This window comes from Pelophylax lessonae, assembly GCF_965119305.1.
Source record: "Pelophylax lessonae genome assembly, chromosome: 3".
Taxonomy (NCBI): Eukaryota; Metazoa; Chordata; class Amphibia; order Anura; family Ranidae; genus Pelophylax; species Pelophylax lessonae.
Genome location: NC_138770.1, coordinates 355,066,164 through 355,085,689, shown reverse-complemented (window position 1 = coordinate 355,085,689; position 19,526 = coordinate 355,066,164). Strand labels below are relative to the sequence as shown.

The 19,526-nt window shown below is 45.9% G+C and overlaps 1 protein-coding gene across 1 annotated transcript in view; it reads left to right on the top strand.

Annotated features, from left to right (window-relative positions):
- Nucleotides 1–19,526, top strand: part of PHIP (PHIP subunit of CUL4-Ring ligase complex) — a 286,169-nt gene that overhangs the window by 217,484 nt on the left and 49,159 nt on the right. The window contains 3 exon segments of the mRNA XM_082249792.1: nt 6,773–6,845; nt 15,110–15,160; nt 19,158–19,307. Coding sequence (XP_082105918.1) covers nt 6,773–6,845; nt 15,110–15,160; nt 19,158–19,307 — 274 coding nt within the window.

The following is a 19,526-nucleotide window of genomic DNA, read 5'->3' as shown; positions in this document are numbered from 1 at the left end:
CCTTCATTGGGGCACCCCGGATATGGGTCTGTTGGTAGGTTGGCTCAACAGGGCTCGCACCCGCGATCCTCTAGCGGACGCTGCAGACGCGCTGAACGGCCTGTAAAGGCAGTACAGTAAACCCCCCTCCATTGCGGGGGTTACGTTCCGGACCCAGCCGCGAAAAGTGAAATTCCGCGAAATAGAAAAACCCTATTAAAATGCATTGTAGGCATGTTTTTTTACTGTCACTGTACGTGTAGAAGCATTTTAAGGTCTTTAAACACACTTTTAAAACAATAGAAACTCATTTAAACACATAAAAGAGACTAAGAGACATAGCAAGAGCTATGGAAAACACAAAAATATTTCATTTTTAATGATTTATATAGTAAAATAACATTACAAAAAAAACCGCGAATTACCGGGACCGCAAAAACTGAACCGCGATGTAGCGGGGGATTACTGTATCAGCTACTATGTCTTCCCCCCCTTCTCAAATTGCTGCTGAGATTTCTCCGCAGGATAGAGGTGGAGGGAACTCCAGTTATCCTGGAAATTCCGAGCTGGCCTCGTCAAGCCGGGTACGCCGACTTGGACAGGCTAGTCGCGGACGCTCCTTGGAGACTTCCTCTCAGGGAGGATCTGCGGTCTCAAGGACCGATCTTCCATCGTGCTTTACAGTCGCTGGTTTTAATGGCCTGGCTATTGAGACCCAGGTACTGAAGGACAGAGGGTGTCAGCTTCAGTTATTCCTACTCTAATTAAAGCAAGGAAAGCGACTTCCAGCAAAGTCTATTATCGCACATGGAAGACTTATATCGTGTGGTGTGAATCTTTGGAATTTCCCCCACGTACCTATTCGGTGACCCAAATCTTGGCTTTTCTGCAAAAGGGGGTTGAGCAGAAACTATCCTTGAGCACTATCAAGGGTCAGGTTTGAGCATTAGCAATCTTCTTTCAGAAGCCTTGGGCTACTCATTCCTTGGTGTCCAGGGGGTGCGGCACTTGGCTCCGCCAGTGCGCGCGCCCTTACCGCCCTGGGATCTTAATTTGGTGTTTGTCGGTTCTTCAGAAACCTCTCTTTGAAAATATCAGGGAGATTCCCTTGCTTACATTATCCCAGAAGGTGGCCGCCTTGGTGGCTATCACTTCTGCACGTAGGGTGTCAGAACTGGCTGCATTATCATGCCATTCCCCATATCTAGTGGTTCATAGGGATAAGGTAGTTCTTCACCCGAAGCCATCCTTTCTTCCTAAGGTGGTTTCAGATTTTCATCTGAATGAAGATATTGTGCTACCTTCCTTGTGTCCTAAGCCCAATCATCCTCAGGAATATGCGTTGCATTCTTTGGATGTGGTTCGGGCAATCAGGGTATACCTGAAGACTACGGAATCGTTCCGTAAGACGGATTCACTTTTTGTGATCACGGATGGCCCCAGAAAGGGGTTGCCTGCATCTGCCGCGACTATCTCCAAATGGATTAGACAGACGGTGGTACAGGCTTATTCTATTAAGGGTCGGAATCCTCCGTTCCCTGTTAAGGCGCACTCCACTCGAGCGCTCAGTACTTCCTGGGCCTACCGCCATCAGGCGTCAGTGGTCCAGGTGTGCAAGGCGGCTACCTGGTCGTCGGTTCATACCTTTACAAAATTTTATAAAGTTGATGTGATGGCATCGGCGGATGCCTCATTTGGCCGCAAGGATTTGCAGGCCGCAATTTGAGGAGACCGGTTGTCTACCTCGAGGGTTTTTTTCCGTTGGAATTTCAGTTGAGTCTCATCGTGTGATTGATGAGCCTTGAAAACTTCTAGTTGGCACTGGTTGGGCCTTCTAGATTGGATTTTGATTTCCATTTTCCCACCCCTCATTTGTGGCACTGCTTTGGGACGTCCCGAGTTGATATTAATCAAGGATGACTACGTCTGTCAATGAGCGACAGAGAAAAAAGGATTTTTGTAAAATCTTACCGTAAAATCCTTTTCTCTTAAGCTCATTGACAGACGTAGTACCCGCCCCTCGGTTTTTGAGTTGGGTTAGGTTGAATTCTCTAAACACTGCTTTGTGACATAACTGATTTGCTGTAGCAGGAAGTGAGAGGATATACCCTCTGGGACTGCCCCTAGGGTGTGGCCAGAACGTTTTCTTTCCTGTCTAGTCCTACTCCCGTAGAGGGCAGTATAACCCGAGTTGATATTAATCAAGGAGGACTACGTCTGTCAATGAGCTTAAGAGAAAAGGATTTTACGGTAAGATTTTACAAAAATCCATTTTTCTCTTACGTCCTCTGGCAGATGCAGCCTCTTCCAAATTTCAACCATATTGGGTAATGGCTCCCTCTGCAGGAGCAGGCTAGGTAGTGAAACTTCATTAAAAAGTAGGCCCACTCCTGGGGATGTCAGAGCTGCGATCTCTGGTGTCCTCTCTGGCCGGTCTGGATGGAGCCTGCCTCTCTGCTCCTTATGGGGGCGCTCTAGTGGCACCCACTTCGTGGGGGGGGGGGGGTTTAAGGACCTTACATTTTCCTGGGGACTTCCTATAGTGGACTCCCGCGGTGGCCAGGGTTCCTGGGCTCCTGACTGTCGGCACCGTTTTCGCCCGCCATTTTGGGTGAGGGCATGCCTGGCTGCATCAGTGTAAGGGCAGCAACCATTTTTTGCTAACGTGCTCTTGGCGCCGACTCTCAAGGGGGCAGTGCAAGATCTTCTTGCTCGTGACGTTATTGTCCCGGTTCCACATCGGGAGAGATTTTGCGGGTTTTATTCAAGCCTGTTCACAGTGCCCAGGAAGGAGGGCAAGGTTCGTCCGATTCTGGACCTCAAGTCACTGAACCGCTTTGTGCGGGTGTGGAAGTTCCAGATGGAATCCATCCGGTCGGTGGTGGCGTCTTAAGTCAAGGGGATTTTCTGCTCTCCATCGATTTTAAAGGATGCGTATCTGCACATCCCTATTTACGATGGTCATCAGCGGTATCTCCGCTTCGCAGTGGCAGAGGAGCACTTTAAATTTGTGGCATTACCCTTTGGTCTAGCTTGGCTCCCAGGGTCTTCACCTAGGTTTTGGCCCCGGGGCTGGCTCTGCTGCGCAAGAAGGGGATTGTGGTCCTCGGTTATCTGGACGATCTCTTGTTGAGGGTGAGCTTGCGTGTCACTGTCGGGCGATCTGATGGTCACGGTTCAGACGCTCCAGGAGTTCGGGTGGACCATCAACTTCCAGAAGTCGGCACGACCCCGTCAGTAAGCTGCAGTATCTGGGCATGGTCCTGGACTCAGCTCAACCAAAGGTTTTTCTCCCGAAAGAAAACCTCCAGACTTTGCAGGGCGAGATCAGGTCCCTCGGGGACAAAGATCTCTCCTCCCTGCAGACCTGCATGAGGTCCCTGGGGCTGATGGTGTCTGCTTTCGAGGCGATCCCGTTTGCCCAGTTTCACACAAGGACTGGTGTGTTTGAGCCGTCTCACGAGGACGGAGCTTTCATGATGGCTTCCGTCACCCACTCTGAACCAGGGCAAGTCCTTTCTGCCCCTGTTGTGGACATTGATCACCACGGATGCCAGCCTGACTGGCTGGGGTTGAGTACTGGACACTCTTTATGGTCGTCGTAGGAATCCTCCTTACCGATAAATGTTCTGGAGCTCAGGGTGATTAAACTTTGCCTGCTCCGTTGGTTGCCCGGTTTGGGTTCAAACCATCAATGCCACGGCTGTGGCTTACATCAATCACCAAGGGGGCACCAGGAGTGCCTGGCGGCCAAGGAAGTGACAGAGATTATGTCTTGGGCCGAGGCGCACGTTCCAGCTATCTCTGCTGTTCTCATTCTGGGAGTGGAGAACTGGCAGGCGGACTATCTGAGTCGTCAGTCCTTGGATCAGGGGCAATGGTCCCTGCATCAATAGGTGTTTCGACTCCTGTGCGCCCGGTGGGGTACTCCGGACGTGGATCTGTTTGGGTTTCGTCTCAAAAAGAAGGTGCAAAGGTTCGTGGCCAGAGCTCGAGATCCTCTGGCAGACGCCACGGACGCGTTGGTGGTGCCTTGGCACCAGTATCAGCTGATTTATGCCTTTCCCCCGATTCAACTGTTGTCCGGGTTCCTCCGCAGGTTGGCGCTGGAACATGTACATGGGATTCTGGTGGCCCCAGACTGGCCTCGTCGGTCTTGGTAAGCAGACCTCGTCAAGATGGTCGTAGAGCCTCCCTGGCGGCTACCTCTGAGAGAAGATCTGCTGTCTCAAGGGCCGATCTTCCATCCTGCTTTACGGTCTCTGGCTTGAACGGCTTGGCTGTTGAGGGCCAGGTGTTGAGAGACAGGGGTCTCTCTGATGCTGCTGTTCCCATCCTCCTGAGAGCTCGGAAGGCTACCTTCAGGAAGATTTATCATCGTACCTGGAAGGCGTACATTGCCTGGTGTGAGTTGCAAGGGTTGCATCCTCGCCCCTTCTCAGTGGCGAGGGTCCTAGCCTTCTCGCAGAATGGTGTGGAACAGCGCTTGGCGTTGGGCACGATTAAAGGTCAGGTGTCGGCCTTGGCCATTTTCTTCCAGCGTCCCTTGGCGATGAATTCCCTGATTCACACCTTTATTCATGGGGTGTGTCATCTGGCTCCTCCACTGAGGACTCCTTTGCCACCGTGGGATTTGAATATGGTTTTGTCGGTTTTGCAAAGACCTCCCTTTGAAAATGTCAAGGAAGTATCTCTGCCTGTGTTGTCCCAGAAAGTTGCCTTCCTGGTGGCTATCACTTCTGCTCGCAGAGTGTCTGAATTGGCGGCTCTGTTATGACGTTCGCCTTACCTGGTCGTTAATAGGGATAAGGTTGTTCTGCAACGCAACCCATCTTTTCTCCCAAAGGTTGTGTCTGCCTTCCACCTCAATGAAGATATTGTTTTGCTTTCGCTTTGTGCGTAGCCTATGCATCCCAAGAAATTTGCCTTTCACTTGTTTGATGTGGTTCGGGCGATCAGGGTTTACCTGTCGACCACGGCATCCTTTCTGAAGTCTGATTCCCCGTTTGTCCTTCCTGAGGGACCTCGGAAGGGTTTGGCTGCATCCGCTGCAACCATTTCAAAATGGATCAGACAGACTATTGTTCGGGCCTACTCACTCAAGGGTCAAGAGCGTGAGTGGCTCTTTGCTTTTCGCCATCAGGCTTCTGTGGCTCAGGTGTGTAAAGCAGCGACCTGGTCGTCTGTGCACACTTTTACCAAATTCTACAAGATTGACGTGATGGCATCCTTGGATGCTTCCTTTGACGGCAAGGTTTGTTGAAGTGACCTGTTGGCTGCGGTTTGTTGAATGTTTTCTCTTCATGGGGTGAATTTGTTGTTCTGGGGTTAGCTCCTGTTGGATGAGCTTTTTTTGTTCTGGCCTCGTTGGCACGTTACTGTTCTTTTGGCTGCATCTTTTCCCACCCCTCACACCTGCACTGCTTTGGGACATCCCAATAGTGATGAAACTTGGAAGAGGCTGCACCTGTCAAAGGACTTAAGAGAAAAAATAATTTTTGTAAGAACTTACCGTAAAATTATTTTCTTTAAGTCCTCTGACAGACGCAGCCCCCGCCCCTCTATTTTGGGGTTGTTTGTCTTCCTGTACTGCTTGCTTTGAAACTGATTAGTAAGCTCTAAGTGTCTGAGGGCAATGTTGAGAGGGACAGCCCCTAAGGTGTGTCTAGTAAAAGCTTTTTAATGAAGTTTCACTACCTAGCCTGCTCCTGCAGAGTGTGCCATTACCCAATAGTAATGAAACTTGGAAGAGGACTCTATGAAAATAATTTTACCGTATGTTCTTACAAAAATTCTATTTTTTATTAGTATGGTCTAAAGATGATAGCCTGCTTACTTGCTTTGCATTGCACACTCGTATCATAATTAGAAAAATATGTATTTTTTATTTATGTTCAGCTATATATACAATACCCAGACATCTGAATACATTACATTAAAGGGCAATTTTCTCACTTATTAAACTGCATTGATTTTTAATTATGTACGCAGGCATAAACATGTTGCACTCGCTGTTGAGTTTTTCTAGATTGCTTTAAGTTGCTTTTGCAATCACATTGACTTGTATAGGGAATGAAAGAAAACAAATACCTGGATATACAAACCCTTTGGGAAGGTCGTAAAGGGAGAGGACACTGTCCTGCAAAGTGTGAGGGAAGCTTTTAGTATTAAATTTAGTTTTTTTTATAATAAATTAAGTCCCCATTCACACTAGCGCGACTTCTCAGGCGACTTGGTCGCCTGACAAGTCGCGGTGGGTCGCCTGCCATTGATTAGCACAGGACCCGTTCTAATAGGAGCGACACAAGTCGCTCCGACTTAGAAAAAGGGTCCTGTACTACTTTGGGGCGACCTGGAGGCGACTTGTATTGACTTCAATGATATGAAGTCCGTGCATGTCGCGCCGAGGTCGCAGTGCAAGTCGTGTCGCCCCTGTGTGAATGGGCTCTAAAGCAGCTGTAAACGATACAGTTAATAAACTTGTAAACATAAAATAAATGTTTGGTTTTCCCTTTAAATAAAGCAAGCTAACTTGCCCTCTAGCTAAACTTCAGCTAGGGTCTGCCAACAGCAACTTGGAAGATGTGGTGGGTTTCAGAACCTGATTACATTGTCTGTTACAATGTTCCAATTGTGTTCCAATATGTTCAAATTTAATGAGAGGCTGAAAAAGTGGTTGATACCAGGATGGTAAAATATGGCTCAGGCTCGACATATATAGCTATGAGTTGGTAAACTGCAACTTGTCTTTGAAGTCTAGCATTTGTACTGAACATATTCTATTTTCCTTCAGAGACCAGAGTTGCTATGATATCATTCCACAGTACAACATCATGAAGAAGAAGCTATTGTCAGACTCTGAAGAGGTAAATAGCAAGTGTCTGTGTTTCTGACTTTGATTCCAATAACTAGGCACACATTGTGCAATTCAAGGGATAACAACCCCATAAGAACTTGATAAAAATATTTTTTTAGCAAGAAGCATACATTCCACATGAATAAATATGCTACCAAAACTAGTGTGTGCTGTAAATTGCCTCCAGCATTGCTCCAGTTTATTCTTGCTGGTGGCAGCTGCCATTTTGCTGAAGCCCAGAGCCCCCGAATAGCAGTAAATCTTTAGGTTTTTAGGAGATCAGCCTCTACAAATTCGGCACAGTGCCTAAGAAATAGAGCACAACTGAATATGTGCAGAACGGGAAGGGACAGTGTGTTACTGGATTTTAAACAGAATAGGCATTTATTTTTATGGTTTTACATAGTTATACATGCAAAAGGGGCCAGCTGGAAGTGATCTAGCAGGACTTAAGTCCCACCTTAACTTTGTCACATTTCCTTTGTCTGTAAAGAGAAATGAGATGTGGTCTGTTGTGTTTTGTGCTGTATTCCTACGGTATGGTCTGTACCAATCCTCAAAGACCTGATGGTGTTTTTTTTCTACTGAAAAAGTATTTAAAACCTTTATTCCAAAAGATAAAAAAAAAACACTTTTCTCTTTCCTTCATTGATGGACAGAGCTCCTGATCTTTATAACTGCCCCCATAACTGGGTTATACTTCCCCCCCTACAGGAGTAGGACACTAGGCAGAAAAAAAATCTGGCTACGCCTATAGGCAGTCCCAGGGGGTATACTCCCTCTCCCTGCTATAGGTACTCAGTTTTTTTCTGCCTAATCAGGAGTAAGGACCTAGTTCCTTGCTGGGAACTCTGGTCCTGGCAAATTTTTTTTTTTTTTTCTTCTTTAGACAGAAATTTTTTCTTCTGTATTTTTCCTGTGAGATCTACAATCAATTGCCAGACTGGGCAACGGGCTGGATAATCTAGATTCAGCGGTCACACCAATCTAGCCAGCAAACATGCACAGACCTCCGCTCCACGCTAGGTCAGCCGCGACATAGCCCCACTGGATGGGGGCTGGCCTGCGAGTTAAACACCTCGCGAGGCCGCATATGACCTGGTCTCGGCCTGAGTAGCAGCGTTCCTCCTGGCCGACAGCCCCCCATTTCGATGGACATGGGATCTGTCTGGAGCAGTGCCCACCCGGTTCCTGGTATGGTGAGTAGCTGTCCCCCCTGGATGGTTTTGGGGAGGACGTGGGCTCCTGCTTGGGATGGTCTGACCCCCAGGTTCCCCTCCTTCCCATCAGGCATCCCCATTTCATCTGTCCCTAGCATGCAAAGAGGGCCAGCCAGAAGTGATCTGGCCACTGCAGTCGTTTGTCACCCTCCTGGGTCTGCAACCGCACGCCCGGAATCCTCTGATAGGATGATTCCTCCGCATCTGCAACCGCACACGAAAAGGCTCTGGTGGACGCACTGATTGTATCTGTGTGTGAGACCTTAAAGATGGAGGACGCAGCTGCGCCGGAGGGGCAGGTTCTCTTTGGCACTTACAAGCCATCCAGAGTGGCAAAGGTGTTTCCTTTCCCCGCCTATTTTGACAAAATTGTCGCTAAAGTGTGGGGACGACCAAAGCGTCCCCTTAGGCGTTACCCCTATGAGGAGTTCCTTATTAAGAAGTGGACTGTTCCACTGGTGGTGGACCCTCTGGTTTCCAGATTGAACAAGGCAACCATGATTCTGATGGAAGAGTCCCCGGCCTGTAAGGATCTGGCTGACAGGAAGACTGTGGCCCGCAATATGTACTCTGGCTCGTTTGGCACTGAGGCCGGTATTCACCATTGCCCTGGTGTTGCAAACTCTGACCGAGTGGGCTAAGCTTTTACGCCGTGACCTGGAGAGGGAAACTGCTCCCCCCTGCCTTTACTGAGCTTAAAGGCCAGCTGGTCCAGGGGCTTCAGGTTATTTGTGGTGCCTCTTTGGATGTGACTCACCTAGTGGCTCGGCTCGCCGTCTCAGCAGTGGCCTCTTTAGCGTGTCTTTTGGCTTAAATGCTGGTCTGCGGGCCAGACTTCTAAAACGGCCTTGACTTATCTTCCCTTTCAAGGAGATCGCCTGTTTGGAGCTACCCTGGATGACATCATTAAAGGTCTCACGGAGGGGGGGCTACCTTTCATCCACAGGCTACTAAGAGCAAGCAACCTTGTCGTAGACGTGGGCCCCCCTCCTTGGCTCATGGGAAGTTTTTTTGTCCCCCAGGGTTGACTGACAATGGCTCGAAGCCTTTCAGGGCCTTCTCTGGAAGATCCAAATGAACCTGGTCTGGCAAGCAGAGAGCAGGCTTCTCCAGACCCATGGACAAGACTCCTTCAGCGTGAAGGTGCGCCCTCACCCATGTTAGAGGTAGGGGGACATCTTCGCTGGTTTGCGGACCCGTGGACTTCCCTGGTACAAGACAAGTGGGTCCACAAAGTCATTCCGTCCAGATCGAGTTTCGGCAAGGCTCTTTCTTTCCAACTTGCGCCTGTCCCCGGACCGCTTACAGGGTCTGTATGGGGCGGTACAAGACCTGTTACTTCAAGGGGTAATTGTCCCGGTTCCAACTTCAAAAAATTTTAAGGGTTTTTACTCAAACCTGTTTACAGTTCCCAGGAACGAAGGCAAGGTGCGTCCGATCCTGGACCTCAAGGCGCTTAACTGCTTTGTGCGGGTGCAGAAGTTCCGAATGGAGTCTTTTCACATGGTGGTTGCATCCCTGCATCAGGTGGATTTTCTAGCCTCTATCAACATCAATGATACTTACCTTCACATTCCTATATGTGCCAGTCACCAGTGCATCCTCCGCTTTGCCGTGGGAGAGGAGCATTATCAGTTTGTGTCGTTACTCTTATGTCTCGCCTCTGCTCCTTGGGTCTTCACAAAAGTGTTGGCACCGGTCCCGCGGTCCCTTCATCAGTTGTGTCTTCGGTGGGGCATCCCCAAGGTGGATCTGTTGGCATCTTGGCTTAACAGAAAGGTGCAGAAGTTTGTGGCTTGGTCACAGGATCATCTGGCGGACGCCCCAGACTCGCTGGTGACACTGTGATTTACGCCTTCCCTCCTCTCAAGCTTCTACCAGACTTCTATGCAGGGTCGAGGTAGAAGGGATTTCAGTCATCTTAGTGGCTCCGGACTGGCCTCGCCGGGCTTGGTACGCCGATCCGGTGTGGCTGGTCGCCGACGTTCCTTGAAAGCTTTATCTCAGGAAGGATCTGCTGACCCAAGGACCAATCTTCCATCCTGCTTTACAGTCGCTGGCTTTGACGGCTTGGCTGTTGAATGCCAGGTGCAGAAGGATAGAGGTTGATCTGAGTGGCTGAATCCTATGCTGTTAAAGCTAGGAAATCTACGTCTAGGAAGATCTACCATCGTACGTGGAGATCGTACATTGCGTGGTGTGAGTCTCTTGAGGTTCATCCTCGCTGCTTCTCAGTGGCTCGAAACTTGACCTTCCTTCAACGGGGGGGTTGAACAGAAATTTTGCCTTGAGTACCATCAAGGGCCAGGTGTTGGCTTTAGCAGTCTTTTTCCAAAGACCCTTGGCCACACACTCCCTGGTGCTGCATACCTTTTTCAGGGTGTCCGACATTTTGTTCCTCCAGTGCGGTCTCCGTTGCCGCCTCCGGACCTCAATTTGGTGCCTTCAGTCCTCCAGAAGTCTCCCTTTTGAGAATGTTGGGGAAATTTCCTTGCTTACACTTCTCTGAAGGTGGCTTTTTTGGTGGCTATTACCTCTGCGCCCAGGCTGTCGGAACTGGTGGCATTATCCTGTCGTTCACCTTACTTGGTGATTCAGAGGTTCTTCGCCCCTGTCCGACGTTCCTCCCAAAGGTGATCTCTGATTTTCGTTTGAATGAAGACATTGTGTTGCCTTCCCGGTGTCCCAGGCCTAAACATCCAATGGAAATTGCCTTGAGTGCCTGTGGTCCGGGCAATTGGGGTGTACCTGGCAGCTACAGAGTCTTTCAGGAAGTCAGACTCACTATTTGTGCTCACGGATGGGCCTCGGAAAGAGTTGTCTGCTTCCTCTGCGACCATTTTACAGATGATTAGACAGACGTTGATTCAGAGGGTCAGGTTCCTCCTTTCTCTGTTAAGGCACCCTCTACTCAGGCGCTTAGTGCCTCCTATCATCAGGTGTCAGTGACACTGGATTGCAAGGCGTCCACCTGGTCGTTTGTGCACCCTTTCACAAAGTTTTATAAAGTGGATGTGTGGGCATCTGCAGATGCTTTTTTGGGCCGCAAGGTTTTCCAGGCTGCTGTTAAGGGGACCTGATCCTCTTTGAGGGTGTATTTTTTTTTTTCAGGTGGGCTCCAGTTGTTTTGGTTGAGCTCCTGTTGCCTGGTGGGCTACTGTTTAGCCTTGGAAATTTTTTTTGTTGTTCCCACCCCTCATGTTTAACACTGCTTTGGGACGTCCCATTGGTTATGAAGATCAGGAAATACAGTAATGGAGGAAAGCTGCGCACAGAGAACAATGAGCTAAAAAGGCTGCTAGTACAAAGTATATCAAACCAAAAAGACAATGTGAAGATGGTACAGCGCCACTAGATAAATTAACTAACTAAAGAAAAGAGGTGAACCAGTGTCCATAAGTCCATAAAGAGGAAAGGAAATCAATTGCTGAAAATGTAGCCACAGATCCAACAAAATTCTTGCAAAGGAAGTTTCTTGGCGGAGATCACACAAAAAAGAGGATGTACCCTTACCAGATAGTTGGACCCCCTATTACGGAAGGTCAAACAGGCGTGCGAAATCAGTCACCAGGATTCCTCTCCAAACAACCACAGAACCTCCGGACAAGGACCATGGAACCGGTAGACCTCAATGGACTCCAGGTGTACAAAGGGGATGACCTCCAATAATACAAATGGGGGCGCACATGGTGAAGTATGTACGGATTTTATTAATAAAAAAAGGTTAAAAAACTCACATGTGGCTGCTTGATACAGGCATGTTATTCAATTGATTGGCCGCGGCTGGAACAGCGTGACTGCATGGGGGCTAGCGTGTCTGACGCGTTTCGTCCTGCAAAGGCGTTTGAAAACGCCTTTGCAGGACGAAACGCGTCAGGCACGCTAGCCCCCATGCAGTCACGCTGTTCCAGCCGCGGCCAATCAATTGAATAACATGCCTGTATCAAGCAGCCACATGTGAGTTTTTTAACCTTTTTTTATTAATAAAATCCGTACATACTTCACCATGTGCGCCCCCATTTGTATTATTGGAGGTCATCCCCTTTGTACACCTGGAGTCCATTGAGGTCTACCGGTTCCATGGTCCTTGTCCGGAGGTTCTGTGGTTGTTTGGAGAGGAATCCTGGTGACTGATTTCGCACGCCTGTTTGACCTTCCGTAATAGGGGGTCCAACTATCTGGTAAGGGTACATCCTCTTTTTTGTGTGATCTCCGCCAAGAAACTTCCTTTGCAAGAATTTTGTTGGATCTGTGGCTACATTTTCAGCAATTGATTTCCTTTCCTCTTTATGGACTTATGGACACTGGTTCACCTCTTTTCTTTAGTTAGTTAATTTATCTAGTGGCGCTGTACCATCTTCACATATGAAGATCAGGAGCTGTGTCCGTGAATGAACGAAAGAGAAAATGGGATTTTTGACCATTTCTCCCATGTTCATTGATGGACACAGGACCCACCCCTCTGTGGAGTTGTAATTCTCCTGACACTGCTTGTAACTAAACGGAGTACCTATAGCAGGGAGAGTGAATATATCCCCTGGGACTGCCCACAGGTGTAGCCAGATTATTTTTCTGCTTGGTGTCCTACTTCTGTAGGGGGCAGTATAACCCAATGGTTATGAAATTAAGGAGATGTGTCCATCAATGAACATCAAAGAAATAGATTTTACGGCAAGTCATAAATCCCATTTTGCTGTAACTGCTTAAACAATGTTGGCTGAGTATCCTTTTTAATTAGTTAAGTCCACCTAAATTTGCGCATACCTTTTAACAATACCCTCGCCAAAGGTTGACAGTTCTGATTTCCAAGGGAAGCTTTGATAGCAGAATGGTACAGTAGACTGGGGAAAAAAAAGCTACTTTCACACAACAAGGCAAATGAATCTGCCCCATGGGGATATTGAATTCCGACAGCAGAACCTGCTGCCATAATACAGTGATCAGCACCTGCTAATCAAGACAAGTTTTCCAGCATGCTCCTTCCGTAGGAGTGGATCAAATGATCAACTTCTGTTGAGCAGGGACAGCCATACACCTATCAAAATACAACTAGTTCAGCTGGGACGGGCCAAATTTAAATTCACGTTTGGCCAGCTTAAGATAGAAAGTGTATTACTTAACTGGATCTCTAGGTGAAAGGGGGGGGCGACTTTATTTGAAGTGCACAAAAATTACACGTCATTTCACTATATTGCAGCATGGTGCACTGCTAAACACTAATATTCAATCCTGTTTAGTTTGCAGCATGTCTTCATTATTTCACAGATCTCTGTGGTGCAGCTCTTGGCTGCATTGCAGTATGAATAGAACACAGAAAATAGTTTTCTGTGTGTCCTGGCAATAACTGGCGTTCTTCCAGTTAGGCCAGTGGATCCACCTGCTCAGCAGGGGATCTCTCTGCTGATCCCCTCTGAGCAGAGCGGACACAGACAGCTGTCCTCTATGGGCTATCAGATGGAAATGGAACGCTTGTCTGTTTCAAACCGATCTGTCAGATGGTTGGAGAACGGATCCCTATCAGTCTGTTTTTAGCGGGTTGGATCGGATGTCAGCAGGTGTCAATGGACACCTGTCCATCGATATCTGCTGTTCCATAGAGAGCAAAACTGACAGGTGGACCCAATCGGTCTGCCCTTGTGAAAGGGGCTTTAAAGCTGTGTTCCAGCCTCCCCCCTTCAAAAATTAAGTCAGCAACTACACATACTGTAGCTGCAAACTTTTAATATTAGGACACTTGCCTGTCCAGGAGTCCAGCGATGTCGGCACCGCAGCCGATGTTTCCATCGGCTGTCGGGTGCTCCCACCGCCATTGCCGGTCAGGGAACCAGGCAGTGAAGCTTCATGGGCAGGTCCCTACTGCGCATACGTGAAGCACGCTGCATGGTCGGATTGGCTCGGCGGCAGAGGAGGGGTCCTCACTTCGCCACGGCACCTTTCCCAGAAGTGGCGAAGGGTACCTGTAAAAAAAACAGGTACCCGTTCCCCCACCCCCCTGAAAGGTGCCGAATGTGGCACAGAAGGGGAGAGGAAGCAATTGAGCGGAAGTTCCACTTTTGGGTGGAACTCCGTTTTAAGAATTGGTAAGCTTCAGCCTATTAAATTTTGCTTTTCGGTTTAGATGCATTTTATGGGAACTAAAAGGGGAGAGCTAACTTAATTCTGTGTTTTCAAATAGTTGCCTACACTTTTGAAGGGAAATGTTTTTTCCTGTAAACACATTTTATAACTAGTCAATACACATTTCTTACCAAGAAATAATATTCAGTAGCTAAAGGAACATGAAATTTAGCTGCAAAAATTGTTACAAAAGCTGTTAACAGAAATCACCAGTTGGACTAGCCTGTTAGCATATTGCAGTAACTGCCTTGTGAAAAAATGTTCTTCACCAATTCATAGATGGAAAAAGCAGTCCAGTGTCTGCATACAAAAACAAACAAGGAAGGCATAGATCTGGTATAGTAAAAGTAGTTTTATTGACAAAATTGCATGAAATCTCTTACATCAGTTAATACAGATGCACTTTTACCAAAACAATTGGGATATCCGCTAGTGGTGTAAAGTTCACCAGCAGCAATTAAAACAGGTGAAGCCAGCAGAGGTAGCAGTGGCTGTAAATTTTAGCAGTACTCCAAAGGTGTAAACAACAGGGCTCCAATTTCCTGGTCAGTGGGGCTATGGGAGTGTTGGCTAAGAAAGGCAATACATTCTGGGGTTTTTTTGTCTACTTTCTGAAGCCTGATAAGGAGGCAGCAAGGGGCTATTTTAAATCTTATAAGCATGCACAAGATATGGCAGTGTAGCTGAGCAATATACATGTCAATAAAACTACATTAAAACTGGTGAACAATATAGGAAGTGTGGTACGTTGTAAATAAAACAATACTACAATTAGTAAAAATGGGAGAAATAATTTGGAACACCCTGTTTGGCAAGATATGTCATGTCATTCTAGAAGGGGCCATTGGGGGAGATATATTTCACAACATTTCTAGCATTATAAAAAAAACACACACACAAACGTATTTGTGTTCTAATAGAGCTTTGTACCTTAAAGGAAGAAGAAAAAGATGCAGATTTGCCTGGGACATCCACAAGGAAGAGAAAGGTAAAGCGTGTTAATACTGCATGGTAGAGAAAAATAGGTGCAGTGTGTCAAAGCAGACTTTACTCTTTTTACCTTGCAATGTTTTTTATTCAGTCCTCATTTTTATAAACTAAACCAAAGCACAAACATAATTTGTACCCAGTGTTACCGGTTTATTTTACCACTTCTGTGCCGGAAGGATTTGCCCCCTTAATGACCAGGCCATTTTTTGCTATTCGGCACTGCGTTATTTTAACAGACAATTGCGTGGTTGTGCGACACTGTACCTAAATAAAATTCTTTTTTTCCCACAAATAGAGCTTTCTTTTGGTGGTATTTGATCACCTCTGCGACTTTTATTTTTTGCGCTATAAACAAAAAAGTGCGACCAATTCTGAAAAAAAAGATATTATTTCACATTCTGCTATTTAACAAACCCAAAAGGAAAAAAATAAAAAAAATAAATTTTTATTAACATTTTAGGCCAAATTGTTTTCTGGTACATATTTTTGGTAAAAAAAAAAATCACAATAAGCGTATTTTAATTTATTTTCGCACAAGTTATCACGTCTACGAACTACGGGAAAGATTTGTCATTTTTTTTTTTAAATTTTTTTTTACTAGTAATGGTGGCAATCTGCAATTTTTAGCGGGATTGCGATAGACAGATTGGACCCCTAACTGACATTTTTTACACTTTTGGGAGGACCAGTGACTTTACTAAAGTAATCAGTGCTAAAAATATGCACTGTTACTGTAATAATGACACTGGCAGGGAAGGGGTTAACACTGTGGGTAATCAAGGGGTTAAATGTGTACCTAGGGGAGTGTTTCTAACTGTATGGTAGTTGAGTTTTTAAATTGATCACAGAGACCTGTGATCCTATATAGAAGGATCACAGGAGCTCTGTGATCATTCCAGAGAGAAAAACGGTCAACTGTGTTTACAACAGCTGCCTGTCCTTCTCTCTTAGCGGGGAGCGATCACGGATGGCTGGCGGCAATCGGAGCCGCCAGCCCCGTGCATTGAAATCTCCGCTGCCCAGTGGGGGCAGAAGCACGCCACTGCGCTTGCCCACTAATTGCAGGCCCACGACCGACGTAGGGCTACGTTGGTTCGCACAGGAGGGCCAGCCTGCCGCAGTATATCTGCGGTGGGCGGTCTGGAAGAGGTTAAATAAGTGCATGTGCAGTAGTCCATTCCTTGTGTACTACCTACCAGCTATTGCCTAAAAGAACTGTAAGGCCAGTTAACTACCCTTCAGAATTTAGGGGGGCATACTGTGGCCAGTGAAGTAGGGAATACCCCAGCGTCTATATCAGTGGATAATGTCTTCAGCTTGGTGGTCAATTGTGGCCAGTAGAAGGAGAAATAGTTTTAGTGGGTGAAATAGTGCCCCATTGTTGGTCTCGGTGGGAGGAACAGTGCCCCAAGGGTCAGATAACAGTGAACAAAGGGCTGCACTTGCCCCACAGACCACAGTTTGGAGACCACTGATCTAAACCATGTTGCAGTGTGAATGAGTTTCTAAAGTAGTTATGTTGTGTCACAATAGTGTTTTCTATTTATGATTTAAAATGAAAACATTCCCATTTCCTAAAGCAGGCTTGCTTTACCAGTGCCAATTTAACATTCTAATCTCCATTAAGCATATAATATAAAAGTGTAAATCATAACCTGTGTTTAATTGCAGAGAGCCTTGAGTCATCTATTCAGTTTTTTTTTTAGCATTGAAAAGTAGCCAAAGTATTTTGATCGTCCACTGCTAACCGTTTTTCCTGGTTTGCTGGACATTTGGGATGTCATTCTTCCTCCTTCTCAAACCAAGTGTGTTTGAGTGTTGTATGATATCAGAGATGGTAACAACAATATGAAAGCAGGAAGACATTTTCTTTATGCAGCATGTAGATATGTAAATGCAGCAACTTCCAAAACAGTATAAATAAAAAAAAAAATGCAGACTATATAGTCCAGAAGTGGAATATTCAAGATTATAGGATTTTTGTACTCGCTGTTAAATCCTTAAAATTCATGCATCTATTAAGGGCCCCAGGACTGTTAGCAGGCCCACAAGAACAGAACTGAGGACTGCGAGTATAGGGGAATATGCCAACCTATTCAGAGGGAGGACACAAAATCAACCTAATGCTTAAGACCAAGATAGGAAGTCACAGCCAGAGAAGAAAGACTCTAAATGGAAGGAGCGAACACTAGTTAATACAGTCCATAAAATATTTTATATTGCATCAAAATCGAATGCGTTTCATTAGGGCTAAATAAATTCAGTAAAGAAAAGAATATGAAAAATTCTTTGAACATGTTAAAAACTATATGAAAGTATAAATAGCCTAATGTACAGTTATTAAAGCAAGAAAAAAAAATTCAATTTAAAAATGTTTTGCATTAATAAAAGTACATTGGGTAATTATACTTTTATACATAGTGTTTTTTTTTTTTTTATTCAAGGAATATTTATATTCTTTGCTTTATCATTTTGATTTTAACCCTAAAAATGGAGGTAAACGCTTAACCTGGTTTAAGTGAGAATGTGACCACAACCCAAAAAAAGGACAAAAATGTTCTCTTGTAAGTCAGAAAAGACGCACAACTTGATGCAACTAACAGAGAATGGGGCTGTCCCCCAAAAGGAATAGGTTCAGAGAAGGAACCTAGACAAGAGAGGTCCTGGCAAGAAAGAGACCAGCTAGTCTATGTGGGAAGACCCTAAGCCTATACATCCTTGTCACTATAGGATCAAGGGAAGAGAACTCAGAGTCTAAGGAGTGTCTGGCCCTACTAACTTCACTAAGCAAGATTTATTAGATGAGCCCTGAATGGCCAGCACAGCCAGCCTACAGGGTGTCGAGGGACTCCGAAGTCTGCCAGCGCTCAGGATTTTGATTCTCTAAAGTCAACATGACCAAAGGGATAGAGTGCAATTGAAGCATCCCCACAAAGGTATGTAGGCATAGGGAAGGTAGAAACTGATACATCCTCTCAGACAGCCATGTGAAGAGCAAACCTACCTATCTGCCTAAGAGGACGATCACCCAATGCTTCTGCAAATGGAAGAGTACTAGAACGAGGTCAAGCTGAGGAAAGGCAGATCTGAAAATGGTAATTAAGAGAAGTGTTGGGTTTCAAAATTACAAACCTACATACTCACCTATGTGGCATATGTCCCTGGCCACCTCTAAACCAAGAACAAAGACTGCTGATCACTCTTGGTCTTCAATGAGTAGAGAGTGATGACTGCCAGTCACTGGCTCTGTGCTCTGCCCCTCTAGTGCTCACTGAAGCACCGGACTATTAAGGGGATGGGTGTGGCTGGCTCAGGCTCCCAGTGGCATGCTGAGAGGCTGAGCCAGCTGCCACTCGGTTATTTGAGTGGATCCCAACATTAATGTTTATTAATGTTTTTCATGCATTTGTTGTGATTGCCAAGTCACATATGGCATAAGAAACTAATGTTCGCAAAGTAACAGTCACTGCATGAAGCACATGAATTTGGAGTGCTGGTGACTTTAAACTGTCATCCATTCTACTAGGACAGAGTAGAAGTTATCCTTGGTTTGGCCAGTGTCCAATCCTGTAAGCAGTAGTAGAAACTCACATTATCTGATTTGCTGTGTCCCTCAATGTACCAGAGAAAAAGTTCTGTTTCATGCTATTTTTTATCCTCTTCTGTCATATTAAACATATGGGACTGCCATACGTGTCTTCCTTCTGAAAATTCTAGTTGCCTAGCAGCTGTTTACACACAGACCTCAACATTAAAGGGAGACTCAAATGAAACAAGAGGATCAGTCTAACAGCCAACCTGTTAATAATTGCATGAAAGGTCGGCAAACGGCCGTCTCCGTGGTATTCTCGTGCAAGGCCTACTTTATTTAATCACAGATCAAGACAGCACACTTAGGCTGGCTTTATATTGGCCATTCTATTAGAATTATTGTTGTACAAGATATTACAGAATTTTCAAATCTTAAATTCTAAGTACTGTTTGCTAATTTGTAGGAATACCAGCCAAGGAGAAAACTGCGTAGCCGAGCCCAGTCTTATGATTTACAGTCTTGGAAGAAACAATGCCAGGAGCTGTTAAATCTAATTTTTCAGTGCGAAGACTCAGAGCCTTTTAGGCACCCTGTTGACCTCCATCAATATTCAGTAAGTATTTCAGTTTTAGGCTGGGGTCTTTAGCCTTCATGTAATTTTTGGAGTTCAAATAGGAATACATTTAATGCGATTTTTTTCCCCCTACCTTGTTTGCTTTTTCTTTAAGCTAAAATGTGTTGTAATACAATACAATATAAAAATTCAGTGGGTTTCATGAATGTATATATTTTAACATTTATATTTTGATCATACAGTGTGGGACACGAGAAT